The following is a 21,198-nucleotide window of genomic DNA, read 5'->3' as shown; positions in this document are numbered from 1 at the left end:
CAACCTGTACTATTTCTACAACTTCTTTCCCAAAGTAGTGCCCGCAACTGTCCACAATACTCTGGTTAACACTTAACCAGTGTTTTAGAAGATTCCATTCCTCACTTCCCAAACAGAAATGATTCAAGTGTTTTTTATATTATTTTTCTTCCCAAGTGTTTTTAATCATATAACCACCCAATCAACTTAAAGTGCCACTGTTTTAAGGCTTTGTGTAAATGGAGGTCAAGATGTTTCTGGTCAACACTTTTCAAAGTCAAGTCACTTTTAGTGTCCTGTATTTCTAATTAACCCTAATTTGCCTAATTTACCAATTGATCTAGGCTACTGATGTCTGTGACTAGCCTTATCAACTATTTCACTTCTGTATTGTCTTTAAACTTTATTTTGCTGCCCCTTACACTGGAGTCTAGGATAAACAGACGATTTTTCCTGGGGTGGGGGAACTCCAGAACTAGAGGGTATAGGTTCAGGGTGAGAGGGTAATGATATAAAAGTGACCTTAGGAGCAACTTCTTCATGCAGAGGGTGGTTTGTGTGTGTGTGTGGAATAAGCTGCCAGATGAAGTGGTGGAAGCTGGTACAATAACAGTATTTAAAAAGCATCTGGATGGGTATATGAATAAAAAGGTTTTAGAAGGACAGGGGCCAAATGCTGGCAAATGGGACTAGATTAGGTTAGGATATCTGGTCAGTGTGCACAAGTTGGATCAAATGGTCTGTTTCCATGCTGTATCTCTCTATGACTCGATATCAGCTTAGTGTCAGATTTGGAACTTTTTGTATTCCGACACATTCACTGCCCATGCCCTTCTGGCTGGCTGGGATTGTAGATCTGGACCATTGTCGAAGGCAGCTTGATGAGCTGTTGCAGTGTGTCTTATAAATCACACACACACTGCTGCCATTGTGCATCTGTTTGGTGTGGATGGGCTGAGTGTGCAATGTGTTCAATAAACTGTGATGCTTGATCCGAAAAAGGTGTCAAATTAAAGCTGCATCCATCCAGGCAACGAGGGGTATTCTATCACTATTCTCTCTGGTGTCTTGTTGGTTTTGGACAGGCTTTGGGGAGTCAGGTGGTGAGTTACCTGCAGCAGAATTCCCAATTTCAGATCTGCTCTTGGAGCCATTGTGTTTATGAGGCTGGATCAGTTGCAGATCTGGTCATTGCCAGCGATGACAGGAAGGTTACATGTCATCTAACAGCTGAAGCCTGGCTATTAGCCATATCTTGTTACACAGCCAAACTTAATTGCTCCAGCATCTTAGAAACTGCAAATTGTCCTGAACATTGTGCCAATTCTACCATACCAATAGAGGGAAGTGTAACTGAAAAGCAGCTGAAGATGGTTGGCCTACAACACTAACCTTAGGAACTCCTGCAGAGGCATCATGGAACTAAGATGACTGACCTCCAGCAACCCCATCCATCTTCTTAGGTACCAGGTATGATGCCAACCACAGAGTTTGCCCTCTGATTTCCATTGTGTCCAGTTTTTCTATGGTTCCTTGATGCCACACTGGCTGAAATATTCCCTTGATATCACTCTAAGATATGACTCAAGTTCAGCTTATTTGTGTTTTGAAAAAGGCTGTCGTGAGGTCTGATATCAAGTGATTCAGATGGAAACCAAACTGACTGTGACCTACAGCTTACTGATGATTTAATGTTGCTTGGTAGCACTGTCACTGTCATTGGGAACATTTCTAGAATCTCTAGTGTGGAAGCAGGCCATTTGGCCCATCATGTCCACATTGACACTCCCACCCATACATATACTGCAATGCTATCCCTGTAACCATGTATTTCCCATGGCTAACCCACCTAGTTTACGTATCCCTGGACACTATGGGCAAGTTAGCATGGCCAATCCACCATCATTGTGGTGGGGAAACCAGAGCATCCAGAGGAAACCCATGCAGATACAGGGAAAATGTGCAAAGTCTACACAGACTGATAGTGGAATTGAACCAGGTCCCTGGTATTGTGAGGCAGCAGTGCTAACCATTGAGCCACCGTACTGCCCGATGATCAAGACTGGCTGAACTGGATATTCTCCTGCTTTGCTGAGGACCCACCTGAGCAATTTTCACTTGGTCAATGCTGTTGCGCTTGGGTAGAGCTCAGCCTGTCCTGGAGCACGCTCTGAATAGTACAGCTGACATAATGTCAGAGACCTCTGCCTGAGCATCACGTTGAGTGAACTGGCTGACAATTGCCATCTGTGTTAATGGAAACCTCAGCAGGAGCTGCAGAACCAATGACAGCACATGGCAAACACAGGGACCAGGGTAAGGTGACCACAGCAGATTTTCTTTTTTGGGGATTAAAGATTTCCAGCAGAACACCACAAGCAAAACCCAGGAAAATCACAGGCACTTTTTTCCAAAAAAAAATACCGTTTGTTTGGAATGCTCATGAATAGTTAAAGAGAGAGAGAGATATGGCTTAAGAAGTTGTTTGAATGATTTTTGACTGTCATTCAATTTTGAGAGTTTGATTATTTTCCAATTGAATGGTGAAAGATGAGCCAAACTGAGAATCAGCAAAACATATCTCAATGATGGAACAGTAGGGCACAGGATGGCTGGAGGAGGAAGGTATCAGAATGGAACCTTCCAGAATGTGCCTTTCCAGTTAGCAACCCGATCAGGTACACAGGGTCAATCACAGTGAGAATATTCCAGTCACTTCAGGCTTTTGCAGAATTTTTCATTTTTATAGACGTTATAATGAGCATTAACAACGGACATTTAAAACAAGTAAGTACAATAATGAAGGTCAATATCAGACATTTTCCTGATAGCTTCACCTGAGCAAACAACCAAATGACCAGGCGCCTGAGGTCTCCTAACTGATAACTTTTGTTTGCAGCTTGAACCACTTGACCTGGGAAACTGACAATGTCTGGGCTTTGGTGACTAAACTAAAAAGCGTTAAGTTTGAAGCTTGAACTGAGCCGAAGCAATTAGTAAACTATCAAGTGTAAAAACACAATGAGTCAGTCATAGAAATTTTGGCCAGGGTGCGTTTCTTTTTAAAAAGGGATTGAAGGGCAAGTTTGCATTCAACTGGAAGCTGCTGATGAAATGCGTGCAGTCTTCCATTGGGTAAATTCTGCAAGGAGCAACTCCCTGTCTGAAGCTCAGTGTATCCTGTTTGTTACACTCCCAATGTTCTGCTGCTGTTCCCAGCTGTAAGATATACCCCCACTTAACACAACAATAAGAGTTATCAGCCACTCACTCCCTATAAAAATAAGATCAAGTGGAATTGAGTGGTTAAATTTAAATTGTAAACATGATTCATGAACTCAACCTTTAAGCAATGAAGAAAGATCCATGTTATTGCATTGACCTTTAGTAGATGTTGGATTGAAAGTGGTACACCAACCAGTCAGTGCTGAGTTCACCTGTTTTCCTCAAAAAACTGCATTTGTATAGTGCTATTAAGGGCCCATAACATCCCAAATTACTTCATAGCCAATTACATTCTTTCAATGTGTAATCAATATTATCAATCTTATACCTCCAGAGGGAATTTAGGGCTTCAGTTTAATAAATATCTTAAAAATTAGCACCTTTGACCATACAGTGCTCCCTCAGTACTGCACTCCAGCATTAGCTTCAGAGATATCCTCATCATTGGATTTGAAGCTAAAATCTTTCTCTCTCTCTCTCTCTCTCTCTCTCACAGGGAACAGGCTACCCACTGAGCCATGGCCAACAGCTGTAAATGTAAGATCATACTTTATGCAGGTGATTATTTGGATGACAGTGTGGAACCTCACCTCAAAATTCAGTGATGGCACAAAAGTAAGAGGCTTGTTAAAAACAGCGAGGTAGGCTATAGAAGATTTCAGGAAGACATGGAATGGGAAGACATATACAGAAGTGCAGAGGCATGAGGGAATATACCATTGTGTGATCTAAGTATTGAGTGAGAGGGAACACAAGATAACAGCAGTAGGAGTGGCACAAAGAGATACGGATGCAGAAATGCTTAAGGTGCTGAAAGGGTTAGGGCTGATAGATAAGGCAGAATAGGAGGCAACAAAATCTGGGACTATAAAATTAGCAGTGTGGTTAGGTATTGGACTGCTAACGCAGAAAACAAAAGCTGAAATCCCAACACGGAAAGATGATTTTATTTTCAAATTAAATCAATAAATAAAAAGGAGATATAGCAGTAAAAGTGATGTTGAAACTTTAGATCATCAGAAAAGCTGATCAATCTATTTGTGCGCTTTAGAGAAGGAAACCTGGCATCCTTTCACAATCTGCCCATCCGCAGTTGACTCAAACTGCCATCTGAAATAGGTTGGCAAACTGTTCCGATGTTCTGAACTGTCCAAGTACTCTAATACCATCACCACTACCTTGAGATAATAGGGGATGGCAGTAACTAGCTGCCCTGTCAGTCACACCCACATCTCAAGAATTAATACTGAATTTTCTTAACCTGGTGAGAAATTTGATAGGTCACAGCACAAACCCAGTCTTTGGTCTTGGGGGATGTCATTGCAGATTATTAAAGTGGTGGGGAGTGTCATTCCCCAGAAACCACAGGCAATCATTGCTGTGGGGAGAGACTTCAGGTACACATTTTTCACTCAGTTTAAAAAAGACTATATAATTTTCTCATTCTTGTTCATCAGATACATTAAGGGATGTGGACAATGGCAAGTAAATGTAGTTAGGGCACAGACTGACCATCACCAAATCATCCAGGCAAACAGACATCAGATACCTCAATGGCACATTCCTGATCCTTTATTCCTAATGCAATTCTCACTGAGCTGTATCTTAATGTCAGCTGACCACCTTGTTTCTGGAAACCATAACAACAAACCTGAAATTTTGAACTGACTCTAAGCTTCAGAGTGTTTTGAGAAGATGCTCCAGGTTTCCAACAACCAATGTGTGAAGACGTGCTTCTTACAATCAGCCTTGAACAACTTCACTCTAATCTTAACCTGCTGATATTTTGCTCTGGACCTCTTTATGAGGAAATAGGATTTATCTGTCTACGCACTATAACTTTTAATAATCTTGAGCAGTCAATCAGATCACAATTTAATCTTTTAAACTGAAGGAACACCAAATTTAACTTGTTTTTATCATTACTGATCAACCAGGACCGTCTCGATTAATGGAATAGCTCAAGGGGATAAATGGCCTACTCCTGTTCCTATACACACACTGCTTTCAATGAAGTGTTAACAGATAAATGTTTTAAAAATTATTTTAAAAAGGCAACAAGGGAAAGATAGTTTCTGTTGGCTGGAGCGCCAGTGATTAATTATATTAATCATAGATGGTGGAAAAGGTTAGTTGTTTCAGGAGTTGGTACAGTGTTATAGGGAATAACTTTTTTTTAAATAAAAAGGAGATCTGGATAAATATTAGAAGCAAGGTTAGGTACAGGGGTATGTGGATAGAGAGGAGGGCAGTTGGATTTAGTTTTACAATGGGCTACAAAACTGACTCTAAATAGCATGGGATAAATGGCCTCCTCCTGTCTAGAAATCTCCAAGCAATTAAGCTCATCACAACATGAGAGGGACTGATGTCGTGGTGCTTGCAGCTTGTGTGACGTAATCTGTGAATGCGGAGTCAGATAATACCCGTATGAAGAAAGTTCACAAGAATTCTCACTCCCAAATGGTTGCAAAATAAAAGGTGAGGCAGATCAACCAGGAAAAACTACAGGCTGCCTGACAATTAAACTCCAAAAATACAAACACTCTGCAGATGGGATTGAAGTGAGATTGATGGAAAGTGTAACAATTGCAAGGAGAAGTGATCACCCCACAACTGCTTTCTTGCTGGCATCATGGGACCTGCCCATCTCCACAATATAGACTTGAACAAAACAGCAATGTCTTAATGGATTTGCTTGGATTAGTTCTAAAGATTTATCATCGTACCAGTTTAACCTTCCTCAGGGCATGAATTAATCTGACCGGAATCCAGTGAAATCTGTTCATGGCTCCTTGGAAGTGGGTTACTCAATGCTATAAAACAGACTTTCATCAGTGTACTTAACAACTGTTGCTTAAAAGGAAAAAAGTAAAGCCATTGCTATACAACATGCTAGATAGAAAGTGAGAATTGACCGGTTAAATTATACTCTCGACCTGCAAAATCCCTGATTGTAAAAGTCAGTTTTTTTTTCTTTTGCAGCAATACATCATTGAACTCTTGACACACAGCGCAAGGACCACACTGTAAAGTGCAAAAAAATAAACCCATTAAAATAGCACCAGTCTTTTTGTTCCTTTCTGACTGCATGACAGCCTGTGTGGAGCAGAACGCTGTAACACCTGCACTCAGGAAGGTTGAACACTGGAACTCAGTTGGTTCTGGTATCTTCTAATAGGAAAGAAGAGGAGTCCTTATTTGGTACAGGGTGGAAACAAAGTCCTTTTCACCCAGTCCAGCTTGTCTTGTATTCACACCTTTAAACCAACAGAGTCTTCAGTGGTAGTTACACAGGGGGAACCTGGCAAAGAAAACACAATTTAATAGTCACTCCATTTCATGCACGGACAACATCCGGGGGTTAACTGGCATCAATGTTCTTTTTAGGTTGCACAGAAATTGGGAAACTATCACACAGGGAACAAACAGCCTGAACCATGGAACTGATTGGCGGACTGGCAGAGGCAAAGAGTGGGGGTAAAGTGGTCTTTTTCTGGATGGCAACCGAAGACTAAGACAGTTCCGCAAGAGTCAGTGTTGGGACCACAACTATTCGTGCTATATGTTAATGATTTGGATGAAGGAACCGAGGGCATTGTTGCTAAGTTTGTAGAGGATACAGAGATAGGTGGAGGGGCAGATAGTGTTTAAGAAGTGGGCAGGATGCAAAAGGACTTGGACAAGTTAGGAGAGTGGGTAAACAAGTAGCAGATGGAATACAGTGTGGGAAAGTGTGAGGTTATGCACTTTGATAGAAAGAATATAAGCATAGACTACTTTCTAAACAGGGAAAGGCTTTGGAAATCTTAAGTACAGAGGCACTTGGGAGTCCTAGTTCAGGATTCTTTTAAGGTTAACATCGAGATTCAGGTGGCAATTAGAAAAGCAAATGCAATGTTAGCACTTATTTAAAGGAGGCTAGAATACAAGAGCAGAGATGGACAGCTGAGGCTGTATAAGGCTCTGGTCAGACTGCATCAGGCATATTGTGAGCAGTTTTGGGCCCATGTCTAAGGATGATACCTCTGGCCTTGTAAATATCCTCTGGACTGCCTCAAAGAACAATCCCAAGGATATGGCAAGTAGGTAAGAACTCTGGGTCTATGCTCAATGGAATTTAGAAATATGAGGGAGGATTTGACTGAAACTTACAGAACACTGAGCAGCCTGGATGCAGTAGATATGGAGAAGATGTTTCCACTAGCAGGAAATTGATGGAGGCGTGGATAGAAAGGAAGGATATTGAAAGACATAGCAGGATATAAATCAACTGGGAAGTTGGGTGGAGTTATGGCAGATGGAATTTAATCCAGACAAGTGTGAGGTGATGCATTTTCTAAGGTCAAATGCAAGAGGAAAACAAACAGTAAATCTCCAGACCCTTTGGAGCACTGATGTGCAGAGGGATCTTCGGGTGCAGATTCTTACCTGCCTGAAAGTGGCAACACAAGGGGGTAAGGTGGTGAAGAAGGCATATTGCATGCTTGTCTTCATCACTGGGGCATTGAGTATAAAAGTTGGCATGTCATGTTGCAACTGTATAAGGCTTTGGTCAGGCCATGCTTGGAGTATTGCATGCAGTTCGGGTCATTACGCTATAGGAAGGATGTGGAGGTTTTGAAGAGGATGCAAAGAGGTTTACCAGGATATTGTCTGCCTTGGAGAGTATTAGCTATACGGGAGAGGATGGACAAACTCGGAGAGTCAGAGACTGAATGGGTGACTTGATGGAAGTAAATAAAATTATGAAGTGGTTGGTTCGGGTCTAGGAAGTTTAGGGTTGGTGGGGGGGGAAGAGTGTAAACAAAATGTGTGAGGAACGCTATTGTAAACACGGAAGCTGCCAGGGGAGATGGTGGAAGCAGATAGCAGCGTTGAACAGACAGAGACATGAGCAGACAGGGTATAGAGGGGTATAGACGCATGGGCAGGCAGATCGGATTAGACTAGAATAGCATCATAGTCGGCATAATGGGCTTGTCCCTGCATGTACAGTTCAATGCTTTAGGAGGGCACAACCACAGAGTGAAGGGACAACCCTTTAGAACGGAGATGAGGAGGGATTGCTTCAGGCAGAGGGATAGTAAATCTGTGGAAATGATTGCTGCAGAGGGCTGTAGAGTCTCTTTTAGACAGAGATAAATAGATCTTGATTCATAAGGGGATCAAGAAGTACACAGAGAATTACATGCAGACTGAGGCTGAGAAACATATCAGACATGATCAAATGGCAGAGCAGTGACCTAATTCTGCTCCTATATCTTGTGGTTCACTTTCCAATGTATGGGCGATAAAATAGCAGTAATCTCACTGAATCAGTAATTCAGAGGCTCAGCTGAATGCCCTGGTGACGTGGACGCCAAATCCTACCACAGGAGCTGCTTGGAATTTAAATTTCATCAATCAATTAATAAATACAAGTTAGTATTGCTGGACAAAGAGCATGTGACATAGGTTTTCACTTTGCATTCATCAGGACAACTCGTAAGAATACTGACAGTAAAATGGGAACAACATTTACATGAGAGTGCCGATTGATTGACAAGTGGATTCTGATTGGTAAAACTGCTACCTTGGATAATAAGGATCGAAAGTCAACTGCCAGGCTCTGTTTAAATTTTAAACCAGGCAGTTTGACGCTGATCATTAAAAGCATTGCTCACAGATTCTTTTTTTCTGGACAATTACACTGCCATGAAATATCACAGAAAAGAGATCAACCAAATAGACACAGATTGGAAAGATCATATCTGTTGCTTCAGCTTTTCAGTTTGCACTGCACTGGGTGTGTATCAGATACTTACCACAAAATCCCAATCGTATCACTTGCTTGTTACCACCAGCTCCAACAGACAGCGACAATCAGAATGAAAGCACAAACGCTTGCACCAGTCGCACCGATGACTGTACCCAATGGTACCCTGTGAACTGTAAAACATTCAGACATTGCTGTGATATTCACGTCTACTCTTAGTCCCACAATGCAAGAATCTCAGAGCTGCTTTCTGACCACTGCATTTAAAACATTTACCTCTTAAATCAGCCACTATCTATTCTATGGAATCTCAGTAACAAGGATTCTTAACCTTGTTATGAAATGCCTCCAAGATCCTTGCTCCTTCTTGTGATCTCCTCCAGACCTATAACAAAGTTCTCTGGCATCATGTGCACCCCTGAGTTTCACTGCTCCTGTGTTGTTGGCAAAGCTTTCAAACTGCTTAGGCTTTAACCTCCAGAAATTCCTGGCTCTGCCCCCCACTTCCCTGATGTACTTCCTTGTCCCTTTGACCAAGTTTCCATATGTGGCTCTATGCTGCAAATGTGTTGCTGGTCAAAGCACAGCAGGTTAGGCAGCATCTCAGGAATAGAGAATTCGACGTTTCGAGCATAAGCCCATGCTCGAAACGTCGAATTCTCTATTCCTGAGATGCTGCCTAACCTGCTGTGCTTTGACCAGCAACACATTTGCAGCTGTGATCTCCAGCATCTGCAGACCTCATTTTTTACACTACTATATGTGGCTCTATGTCATCCTTTGCTGGATGACTCTCCTGTGAAGCCCCTTGGATGTTAAAGGTGCTACAGAGATGCAGGCTGCAGGTGAACTATCACAGAATTCCTACTCTGCAGAGCAGGCCATTTGGCCCCTCGAGAAATATCGACCCACCAAAGACCATCCCATCCAGACCCTCTTCATCCCTGTAACCCAGCCTTTCCCAAGGCTAACCTACTTAGTCTGCAAATCCCTGGACACTTTGGGCAATTTATCTAGTCTGCAGATCTTTGAACTGTGCGAGGAAACCTACGCAGACACAGGGAGAATATGCAAACTCTACACAGACAGACAGTCACCTGAGGCTGGAATCAAATCCAGATCCTTGGTGCTGTGAGACAGCAGTGCTAACCACTGTGCCACTGGAGTCTGTCTCCTCGAGTTCAAGGCTGGGGCTGTGTCAGTCTTTCAGACTTCCTCACTGCCACTAAAGTGGGCCCACTGAAGTCTGTGACCTGGCTATAAGGTGCAAGCTCTCAAGTGGAAATCAAAGTTCACTAGAGGACAGCATTCCTTAATCTGCCTTAGAGCTGGTCACCAGTCCAAGTTAGTTGTCAGAAGGAACTGGAAATATCACATGTCCTTTTAAAATGTTGCTGACAGCAATGTAAAACTACAAGTTCAATACACTTCAGGGAAGGGACTAGTGTTAAATGGAGCCTATATCCCAGAAACAGCATTAAAAGATGGTTGCTGCCATCCTCCACTCCTCCCAGAGCAAACCGGCTCAGAGACTCCCCAAATGGCTGAAGCGAAGCAGGGCAGGGATTGTGAAGAGGTCACTCCATGGAAAGTTGAGATAGGTTCGGGGTTAATTTCTTTCATCAAGTCTCTGGCTTCCAACTCTCACAACCATCAGAGGCAGTTCCAAATGATAAGAGTTGCTCAAATCAACGATGGTTTAGTTCAACTTCCATTCTCAAAGAATATGATTACAGTTACTGCTGGAAGCTAGGCTTACTCCAGACACCTCCCTAAAGAGACGTGTTGATATCCGAGACTGCCAAATGAACAATGAGACCAGGAGACTAACACCCAGGGGCACAGCCTCAGAGTGAAGGAATAACCCTTTAGAACTGATATGAGGAGGAATGTTTTCATCAAGATGATTCTTAATCTGTGTAACTCATTGTCGTAGAGGGCTGTGGAGACCAAGTCATTAAATGTTTTTAACACAGTGATAAGTAGGCTCTTGATTAGTAAGTGGGTCAAGGATTACAGGGAGAAGGCTGGTGAATGGGATTGAGAAACATATCAGCTACAATCAAATGGCAAAGCAGACTCAATGGGCTGAATGGCCTAATCCTGCTCCTATATTTTATGGATTGGGGGGGGGGGGGGGGTGCGGCGTGGACTTTAAATAGAAAACATTTCATTGGGCAGAAATTCAGAACAAAAGAAGCCACTCTGCCCATTGCACTGGTGCTAGCCCTTGGAAAGTGCTGTCCAATTGGTTCCACTCCTCTGTCCTCTCCCTCTAGACTTGTGAACGCCTCCTTTTCAAGTATTTATCCAACTCACTGCACCACCACCACTGGGGCAGGCTGTGTACCCTAGATCATCATAACTCAGTGTAAATTAAACCTCTGATCTCGCCCCATCCTTATTACCAACTGTCTTGCAAGCTTTGAGCACAGACCCCCCCCCAGAAAACAAAAAGAAAAATCAAAACAGAACAAACTGCCGAATTGAATTGGGTTTAATTTTTCAGGCCACGTTAGACAGTTTCACGGACATTATCCATTTCACACAACTTTACTGCAATATTGCAGCAATATTGCTCGCCATACTCACTCAGAGTGAAAGTAGACGACACTCCCTCATCCAATTCCTGGTCCCACATCGTGCACGTGTAGTTGCCGGTGGGCCAGTTATCCATTTCTAGAGTGCTCTTCACACAGACACTGCCACCCTTGCAGTTAGTTAGCTGTGTGTGCGAGTAGCTGGTCAGATTCTCGCCGAGTCCATTTTCCCAGGTCACGCTAGGAGCCGGGTACCACCCTGAGGACTCACAGACCAGCATCAACAGGCCCAGCTCATCGGAAGGTGAATGAATGACAGGCTGCGTGCCAAGAGCTGCAAAGCAAAAAGTAAACAATCTGAACTGAGTCAGCAAGGCAGATGAAACCTTACCTCATTGAGTCTTCTTTAAAACACCAGCACTGCTGTCCACTGGGGCTCTCACAGGACAACTGCTTGAGAATCGATGACCCTCTTTATGGCTACAGTTATGAGGTGGGAATAGGGCAGGGAAGACCAGAAGAGAAGGGGACGGAAGCAGAGTCTTGTTGAAGTTGAACCGGCTTCAGTAATTGCCTTTAACAACAAGTTGACGTGCCATGTGATCCTGGGGCTTTACGAACAGGGACAAAAGAAAGGAAATGATGGTTAACCTTCAAAAAAATAACAGTTAGGCCTCGACTAGGATCATGTGTCCAATTCAGGCAATTAATCTCAAGGAAGCATAAGAAGACCGTGTACGAAATGCAGAGGAGATTTATTTAAGCAAGACCACGGCTGACATATAAATAAATGCTAAATTCTGCAGATGCTGAAAATCTGGAATAAAAATAGAAAGAGCTGGAGAAACACAGCAGGTCTATCAGCATCTGTGAAGAGTGGCACCCAGTTAATGTTTTGGAGGTCAGTGTGGGTTCTGAAGAAAAGCCATTCTAGACTCAAAAAGTAAACTCTGTTTTTCTCTCTCCAAAGATGCTGCCAGGCCTGCTGAGGATTTCAAGCATCTTCTGTTGATATTCCACAGATGACACTCTTCATTTTGATAGGTGGCGGGGTTGGGGGTGTTTACCTTTGCATAGAGAAGATTAAAGGGTAGGGGGAAAAATTGACACAGATTTTAATAATTAAGAGTTTGTCGTGAAGGAGTTACTGTTCTGGAGGCAGGAGGATCAGAGACCAGAGTTAGCACATTTGGAAACAAACTGAAAAAGGAAAATTGTTTTCTTAATTGCAGCATATCATTATGATTTGGAATATGCAGCTGGAAAAGGCAATGAAATCAAATTCCATGATGACTTTCAGAAAGGAATTGGATAAACACACAAAGGGAACATAAGAAGAGATAGGGGTGACTAGGCAGGGCAGTGGGACCAATTAGGGGGTTGTTTTTCAAAGAGTTGGAACTGGTTCTAATAGGACAAATAGCATCCTCCTGTGTTGTACAATTCAACGTAATTCATGTGCATACAAAAGACAGTGACACTGGTGGGTGGGTTACATCAAATTGAACATTCTTCAGTAAACCATATCTTTATTCACTCAATGTTCCTAATACATGACACCATTTATTTGGCTGATCTCATGGTCAAATTAAATTCCAAGACATTTATAACATCAGGTAGTCTAAGGCAGAAAATGAAAAGTTCAAAAGTAAGAACCAGGTTGTTGTATTTTCCAGGGATGTCCAGCTAAAAAGATACTTGATATTAAAATTTCTGCATGTTGTTCAATCACAGATTTTTTTTTCCCAGGCCCCACCATCTTCACGGTGCCCTGAAAACTTGGCCCTTTGAATCTTTCAGTCATGGTTCAGGGATGACTCTCTCATCTCCCAAGTAAGAAAACCAGGGATCAGTGTGGAAGGTGACCTGGAGCAGAAAGCTATGTGCTCCAGTATAAATCATTGACCTCGCACAGTTAAAAATCTAAAGGGAAATAAATTTCTATAAATTCTGGTTATTTTTCCTTTATTCACCAGATTGATTGCACTGCAGAACAGACAGAAAGCAGGCATCAATTTCCCACCATCCATCTGCACCTTTAACAATCCCAGTCACTACAATAGTCCCCTCAAAAGTCTCAGAATCCCTACAGCGTGGAAGCTGGTCATTTGGCCCTTCAAGTCCACCCCAACCCACCCAGAAACACTCCCCTACTGTATCATTCTAACCCTGCATATCCCAAGAATCCACCTAACCATACATCCCTGAACACTACGGGCAATTTAAAATGGCCGATCCATCTAACTTACACATCTTTGGACTGTGGGAGGAAACAGGAGCACCCAGAAAAAACCCAAACAGACACAGGGACAATGTCTGTGTGGAATTTGCACAGTCACCAAAGGTTGGAATCGAACCTGGATCCATGGTGCTGTAAGGCAGTCGTGCTAACCACTGAGCCACCATGCCAGCCCAAAACTATAAGGTCACAATTAAAACTAAGTGTGGGAGCATAAGCTGTAGGAGCAGAAGTAAAGCATTTAGCCCATCGAATCTGTTCTATCATTCAATTAAATCATGGTTGACCCAATAATCCTTCCATTTTCCTGCCTTTTCCCTATACCCTTGATTCTCTTACTAATTAAGTGTATTCAAGGCTGTGATAGATTTTTAATGACCCAGCCTCTGCAGTAAAGAACTGCACAGATTCACTAGCCTTCAAGAAGAAATTCCTCCTCATCACTGTCTGAAAATGGTCGATCCTTGTTCTGAAATTAGACCCTCTGGTCTAAGACCAGAGTCCTAGGGGAAACAACCTCTTCACAGCTGCCTTAGAAGTTCACTTATGCTGCTTGGGAGATGACAGTAGCTTCACTCAGTGCTCTACCTCTCCACAAGACTTCACCATCTCTTGTCACCTGAGTAATTGAATTTGTTAAGAAACATGAGGTCTTAAAGAAGTTCTCATTGCAGCGGGCATAGAGAGGAACCTCGATTATCTGAATATCAATTATCCAAATATCGGATTATCCGAAGGAGATCTCAAGATCCCAACAGAAGCATTACATCAAAAACGCATTTCCAATACTGATCGCGTCTTTCGTTTACAGTGATTAAAAGTGAACTTAGCTGACTGAAATGCTGCCAAGAACAGTCCTGGACAGATGAGAGCCCAGGCACCGTCTCCAAATGATTGACCTCCCCTGCCAACCCTCCCCCCCACCCCCAACACTTTCCCTGGAGTTCTATACAAGTGTGCACCTAACCCCCCCTTCCCCAGATAATCTTCTAATATTGTCCTATTCAGGACAAAAGGTGGAACATATCAAAAAGTTGCAGTAAAAGGTGTGTGTGTGTGTGTGTGTGTGTGTGTGCGCTCACGTTCTATTTGGAGACTTGGCCAGAACATGACACTTGCTGTTATCAATTACTACTTGTGAAAGCTTGCTGAATGTCAATTTGCTGCTGCACTTTCCATGATACAACAGCAACTACAAATCAAAAATATCTTATTATTCTGTAAATTGTTCTGGATATAATAAAAGATGCTGTATAAATTCTCGCTCCCTGCTCCAAAGGGATTTGGAAATTGAACTCCCTCCAGATGCCGTTATTCAGCTATCTCACTAAGATAGCTTGTCTCAACCCTGCACCTGACCCAGCACTGAAAACTCATTGGAGAAGCTCAGTACTTCCAAGTAACTATGTGGTCCTCAGCCAGTATGTTTCCAGTGAGGATGCTGTGGCTTTAAGAGGTGTGTTTTGTCCTGGTTTCTTTGAGAGAGATTGGGGGACAACCACCGAGCAGTCTATGAGAAGATAAACAACCAGTGAAGCCTTGGGGTTTTTTCTTAAGAAGTTGGTACAATAGAAGCAGCCTGAATGGGTGTAGTCAAGCTTCCACCCACCTAACCAAGATTTTTAGTTTTCAGTAGCAGTTGTTGGTGAGGTCTTGAAGAAGTGAAAGCCATTTGTTCCTCTCTCAAATTACAGCTAAAAGTTGGGTATTCTCTTCCTAGGCATGGGAGACAAATCAGTTTGTCTAAATTTGCCTTTTTACTAAAGGGTGTGTTTATCAATGTTACTATGCTGGAACAGTTAATCAGTAATAGTTACTGTATTTATTCTGTTAGGTTTTCCAATAGAGTTAAGCTATTCCAAATTTTTCTTTCTTTTGTTGTATTTTAACTATGGTGTTTGAATAAATTGTGTTTTGTTTAGCATCGAGTACTTTGATCAACTGAATTGCATCTGAAACATGGAACTTGATGTAAGAACAAGTTGGGTCAAGGCTACTTTAATATATTTTAAGGGGGGTTGTTCTGGTCTATAACAGTACTCTGGCTTAGTGCCTCTGATCAGTATCCCAGGCTATAAAAGAGGCAGATCCGGTAGAGCTACTGTTTTATATTTTCAGTAACTGGCAAAGACTTGAAACTTTACTCCATTGCAGAGAAGGAACTAACACCATTACTAGAATGAGAAAGGCAAGATAAGTTAGCTGCACAGATCCGACCCCAACCTGAGCTGCTCACCCCAAATCCCTCATGAAGACCCAAGATGCCTACTTCTGCTCCTCCATAATATAAACCATCTCCACACTTCAGTTCAATTGGCTACACGGCCAGAGCTCGATGTAGCATGGCTTTTAATGTGGAAATCAGAGTCCACAACACGTTCTTGCTTTGTCCACAGCTTAATGTGCAGTGGTATGTAACCAACTCACTCTCTTTCTCTCTCCCTCAAACCGGGGCAGATGCCTGTGGGATTTCTTGTGAACGATGCAGTTACCACACAACTCAGCCCATTTGCTGGGGAAACGTGCCCATGGTTGTGTTATCTATCTTAGCATGTGGAAAACTGTACTGCCCAAATCAAAATTCCCATTCTTTGATTACCCTTCCAGGAATTAAATCTGGGTGTCTGAGAGACTTCAACATGTTTGATCCTCAACAGACTCACTTCAGACCGTATTTATTTCATAGGACAACTACGGGGATGGAAAACAGAAGTCCACCTTGCCAGAAACTCCTCCATTGCACAAAACAGGATGATAATTATCATTATTAAAGACTCTAGTCAGAGAGGGGTCATCACCCATTAATATTCAGCAGATCAAATGTGCACCTTATAACAACGAATGAGACGATTACGGTATATACGTTACTTTTATCAGCCCAACGAGATGACAGACAATGCATTCCAAGGCAGAGGCATCATACACGTTTTAAATTACCTTGTCCAGATGGGAGCAGCAGTACTTCCAGTTGAAAGTACTCCTCTCCAGATCCCTTCTGCTTTTAAAAAGCACTGATGAATAAGGAGGCAGCAATGTGGCACATTGTGTTAGAGCTCTGACATACGACCACAAGTAATAGCAAATGTCTCAAGCCATGATCCCAATCCCACACACGATGATTTCCTGGACTCGCTTGAGCTGCTGTGGAAAGATGCTGGGCGCAGATTGAGGGAAGGAACACAAACAAAGCCCAGGACAGGATTTAATTTTGATTTTTAAAAAATATATATATCTGTATAATAAATGCTTTTAGTATCCAAGTTTAAATACTGCTTTTCTCCAATCATGATCAGACTGACACCTGTACAAGAGTTTCTGAAAGAAGCAATGAATCCATTTTTGTTTTGGTCAACAAGACGAGAGTTGCCTATTCTTACCTCTTATACTGAGCAAGACCTGTGTCTCAGTGGTTTGGGATCGGGTGGCAACGGAGAGTTTGTAGATACCAGAGTCAGAGAGAGTCACGTTCTTCAATCTAAGGGACACATTCCCTTTCGGAATTTCATTGTCAAAAACCTCGGCTCTGTCTTGGTAGCTGGGTTCCTGTTCCTCCAGGCTGCTGTGGCTCATCGTGTAATTGTAGATAATCACTGGAGCATCCTCCTTCTTCCAAACGAAAGCCACACTGCCAACCTTGTTTCTGGAATAAAATCGGCACTGGATGATGTCATCTTCACCAGCCTTGGCTGTGATTTGCTCCTCTTTACATCTCACTTTAACATGACCTGGAGATTGAGATATTAAAGAGGGATGATTAGTTCATCACTGTGGACAATGTACCAACCGTGAACACCAACACCAAATACCTTACAACGTGCTCAGGAACCTCAACAAGAGGCCATTCGGCCCCTTGGGACTGGCCCACCATTGTCTCCAATCATAGCGGATTTGCACCTCGATTCATACAAACAAGGAGTCTGAGGCGGCCATTCGGCCTCTCGAGCTCGCTCCACCATTCAATGAAATCACGGTTAACCTGATGGCAATCACAAATCCACATTCCCACTTACCCTCCCGCAATAGCCTAACTAAAGATCTACCCTTCTCTGATGTAAAAATATTGAAAACGAACTCCATTGACATACCTCTGCTTCCCACCCAATTGAGAAAAGCCTCTTTCGGAGAGCAGGATGACAGTGGATTGGACAGTGCCCTTTCAAGCCTCTGGTACACAAACCTGGATTTACAGCTGAAACGTCACTGCAGGTGAAAGGATCCAATCTGGCTAGTGTGAGCCCCAGGTAAAGAAAGCTAATTAGCATCTCAAAGAAAAACACACACCAATGGATGTGTTTCATTCTCAACATTGGGTTCAAGCGATTTTACTTTGTATCGAAATGCAAGAAAATTGATTCACTGAAGCTCTGAAGGTTAGGGAAGAATTTTAGTTAGCATCACATTCACAAACACTGACACTCTCCAATACCAACACTCAATCGCAGCAGTGTGTACCATCTACAAGATGAGCTGCAGAAATTCACCAAAGATCCTCACACAGCATAACCACCTCGACCTAGAAGGACATGGGCAACAGATACAAGGGAACACTACCCCCTGCATGTTCCCCTTCAAGATACTTGGAAATATATTGCTACTCCTTCAGTGTCACTGGGTCAAAATCCTAGAATTCCCTCCCTAAGGGCATTGTGGGTCTATGTACCGCACATGGACTGCAACAGTTCAAGAAGGCAGCTCATCCCCACCTTCTCAAGGCGGCAACTAGGGACGGGCAATAAATGCTGGGCCCAGTCAGTCCCACGTCCGAAGAGTAAATAAAAACTGTTGCATAAATAACCTTGGAGACTCCTCTTGCACAGAGTGGCAGACCATCAGTAACCATCTTCACTTCCCCCAACACTGACCATCAGCCCTTAACCTTTACATCTGACCTCACCCCAAAATCTCTACACTTAATACCCCGATGAAGAGCTTACACTCAAAATGTCGACTCTCTTGCTCCTCAGATGCTGCCTGACCGGCTGTGCTTTTCCAACACCACATTTAAAAACTGAAAATCAATGTATTTCAGTCAGTACAAGGAACTTCGGCTATCTCTCACTTCGAGTGGTTCAGATTATCAGAAGAGGGTGAGCTGTCATGTTCTGAGTGATTCAGTCAGCAATGATTCAGGTAGCTGTTTCACTACAGTACATGTTTTGCCGAATGTCAGTTTGCTATGGCTGCTTTATGATGCAGAGTGAAGCCCAACAGGGTGGGTTCAATTCCTGCAGCACCAGAGTTAACATTTGGGTTGGCAGCGGCTCAGTGGTTAGCACTGTTGCCACACAGCACCAGGGACCCAGTTCGACTATCTGTGTGGAGTTTATACATTCTCCCAGTGTCTGTGTGGGTTTCCTCTGCGTGCTCTGCTTTCCTCACATAACCCAAAGATGTGCAGGTTAGGTGGATTGGCTATGCTAAATTGCCATAGTGTTCAGGAATGCATAGGTTAGGTGCATAAGTCAGGGGAAATGTCGAGTAATAGGAGAATGAGTCTGGATGGGTTACTCTTTGGAAGGTCGATATGGGCTTGTTGGGCCGAAGGACCTGTTTCCAAACTGTAGGGATTCTTTGAGTCTATGATGAAGATCCTACCTTCCCAACCTTGTCCAAAGCATGGTGACCCTCAGCTTAAACTCACCATCAGTCATCCCTCTCAAACAGTCCTGTAGGACTTTGGTGATTTTACCCTTACATACTCCATCATCAGGCAGCACAAGGTGCTAAGACAGACTGTCCAATGAACATTTAAGTGTAACCACCTCTAGAAGGCGTTCAAAGACAAAATCCTGTCTTCCAATTTGATTCACATGATTCCCCCAAACATCCACCCAAATTCCCAACTAGAAATCAGAGAGCAGGTCAGGGGGGCCTCAGGATAGATTGTGATATTTAAACCAAGACTTGTGTCACCTTCCCCAATAAGGCCTTTCATGGCTTAATGTCAATTTTTTGATTATCCTCCTATGGAATGTCCCACAAAGTTTTGTGCTACAATTAAAAGTTGCTACATAAATGTAAGTTATTATTGTTGCATGACACGTCTTTCAAGCCAAAGTTTGAAACCAAAAAAAGTCTGACTCATCCAGCACTGACTGGTTAAAAGGGGAATGCTAAGAGCATTCAGAGTTAGAGCCAAAAATCATGGTATCACAGCAAAGCAGCTGATTAGGAAATCACTGTTTATCTTGTTTGCAAAATATAGCATTTTACACACACAAGGTCATTCTACTCATTGTGTCAGCGCCAACTCCCAAACAACCACGTACTTCAGCTGCCCTTCCAGCTCACAGCCTTCATAACTTCTACTCAAAAGTATCACTTTTTACACGCTAGTTCTGAATTCTGGTTACTTCTGTTTTCCTCCCATCAGCTGTAGGTCAAAAAGTGTGTGTGTGTGTATACACACACACACATAGAAACTGTTCAGAAATGAAATCAATAAACCATGATACAAGCTTCTTTTCTGGAAAAATAGCATTCACATTATTCTCCGGATTATTTGATGCAGCCCACTCCTCAGCTATTGGAGGCGTATTGTGGTGGGGAGAGTGAACAAAGAATGGAAAATGGAAGTGTTGATTTCCCAGCAGACTCTTATAAGAATCCCAGGTCCACCAGACTGCTTCAGGCTGCTCAAAAAGCCCAACTTCCAACCAGAGAGAAAGAGAGAGACAAGTGGATGCCAAGACCAATAGACAGGAAATGACAAAGGGGAAAGAGAAATAAAACATGCCAGGCAGCCAGTACTGGTTATTTTTCATGTGTATTATATTACAATCTTATCCATTATCCAACATCCTGTGCTTTCCTAACAGACAGTGCTCATTCTTGGTACCATAAACAACAGTGGTTGATGTCTCTTGATACAATGACGAGATCCTTATCTATGTACTATTGGTGCTATGATGGTGCCCAGACCAGCGGGTTGTCTAGCTGCACGATTTCCATATGAAGCAGGGTAGCAAGCTGTCCATTTGAGACAGGACTGGGCAGGTACCAGCCATCAAGCTGCAAGTAGGACTTGCAGCTGAGTCACAAGTTCAGGGGCTCAGTAACTGCAGAGGCTGGAGCAAAGTCCAGGCTGACACTCCCATGGTGTTAGAGAGAGAGGACAGCACAGTCAGAGATGCCAACTTAAGGTCAGGAAGTTAAACCCAGCTTCACATATTTGCTCAGGAAGAGGAGAGGAGCATCCCTCGCTCCAGAGTGTCTGGACCAATATCTACCCTTATCCGACATCACCCAAATCAGACCATCTGACATTATAGCATGACCACTGTATGTTACTCTTGTGAGAAAGTTCACTACCTGCACTTCCTTTGGTTAGAAAAGCAACCTCATTACAAAAGCATTTTATTGGCTGTGAAACACTGGGATATCCAGAGCTTTTTAAAAAATTTATGGGCATGTGAATGTTGCTGGTTAGGGCAGCAATTACTCCTAGAGTGTGACCA

The 21,198-nt window shown here is 42.9% G+C and overlaps 1 protein-coding gene across 1 annotated transcript in view; it reads right to left on the bottom strand.

Moving 5' to 3' along the window:
* Positions 1 to 2,702: 2,702 nt before the first annotated feature.
* The window catches only part of LOC132819619 (butyrophilin-like protein 2), a 53,405-nt gene continuing 34,909 nt past the window's right edge, over positions 2,703 to 21,198 (bottom strand). Inside the window, exons 3-6 of the mRNA XM_060831201.1 lie at positions 17,119 to 17,466; positions 11,555 to 11,836; positions 9,012 to 9,135; positions 2,703 to 6,508 (exon numbers count right to left, since the gene is read on the bottom strand). Coding sequence (XP_060687184.1) covers positions 9,041 to 9,135; positions 11,555 to 11,836; positions 17,119 to 17,466 — 725 coding nt within the window. The 3' untranslated portion in view covers positions 2,703 to 6,508; positions 9,012 to 9,040. The remainder of the gene's footprint in view (positions 6,509 to 9,011; positions 9,136 to 11,554; positions 11,837 to 17,118; positions 17,467 to 21,198) is intronic.

This window comes from Hemiscyllium ocellatum, chromosome 10 (genome assembly GCF_020745735.1).
Source record: "Hemiscyllium ocellatum isolate sHemOce1 chromosome 10, sHemOce1.pat.X.cur, whole genome shotgun sequence".
Taxonomy (NCBI): Eukaryota; Metazoa; Chordata; class Chondrichthyes; order Orectolobiformes; family Hemiscylliidae; genus Hemiscyllium; species Hemiscyllium ocellatum.
Note: the sequence above shows the minus strand (reverse complement) of the source record. Positions and strands in the feature narration are given on the sequence as shown.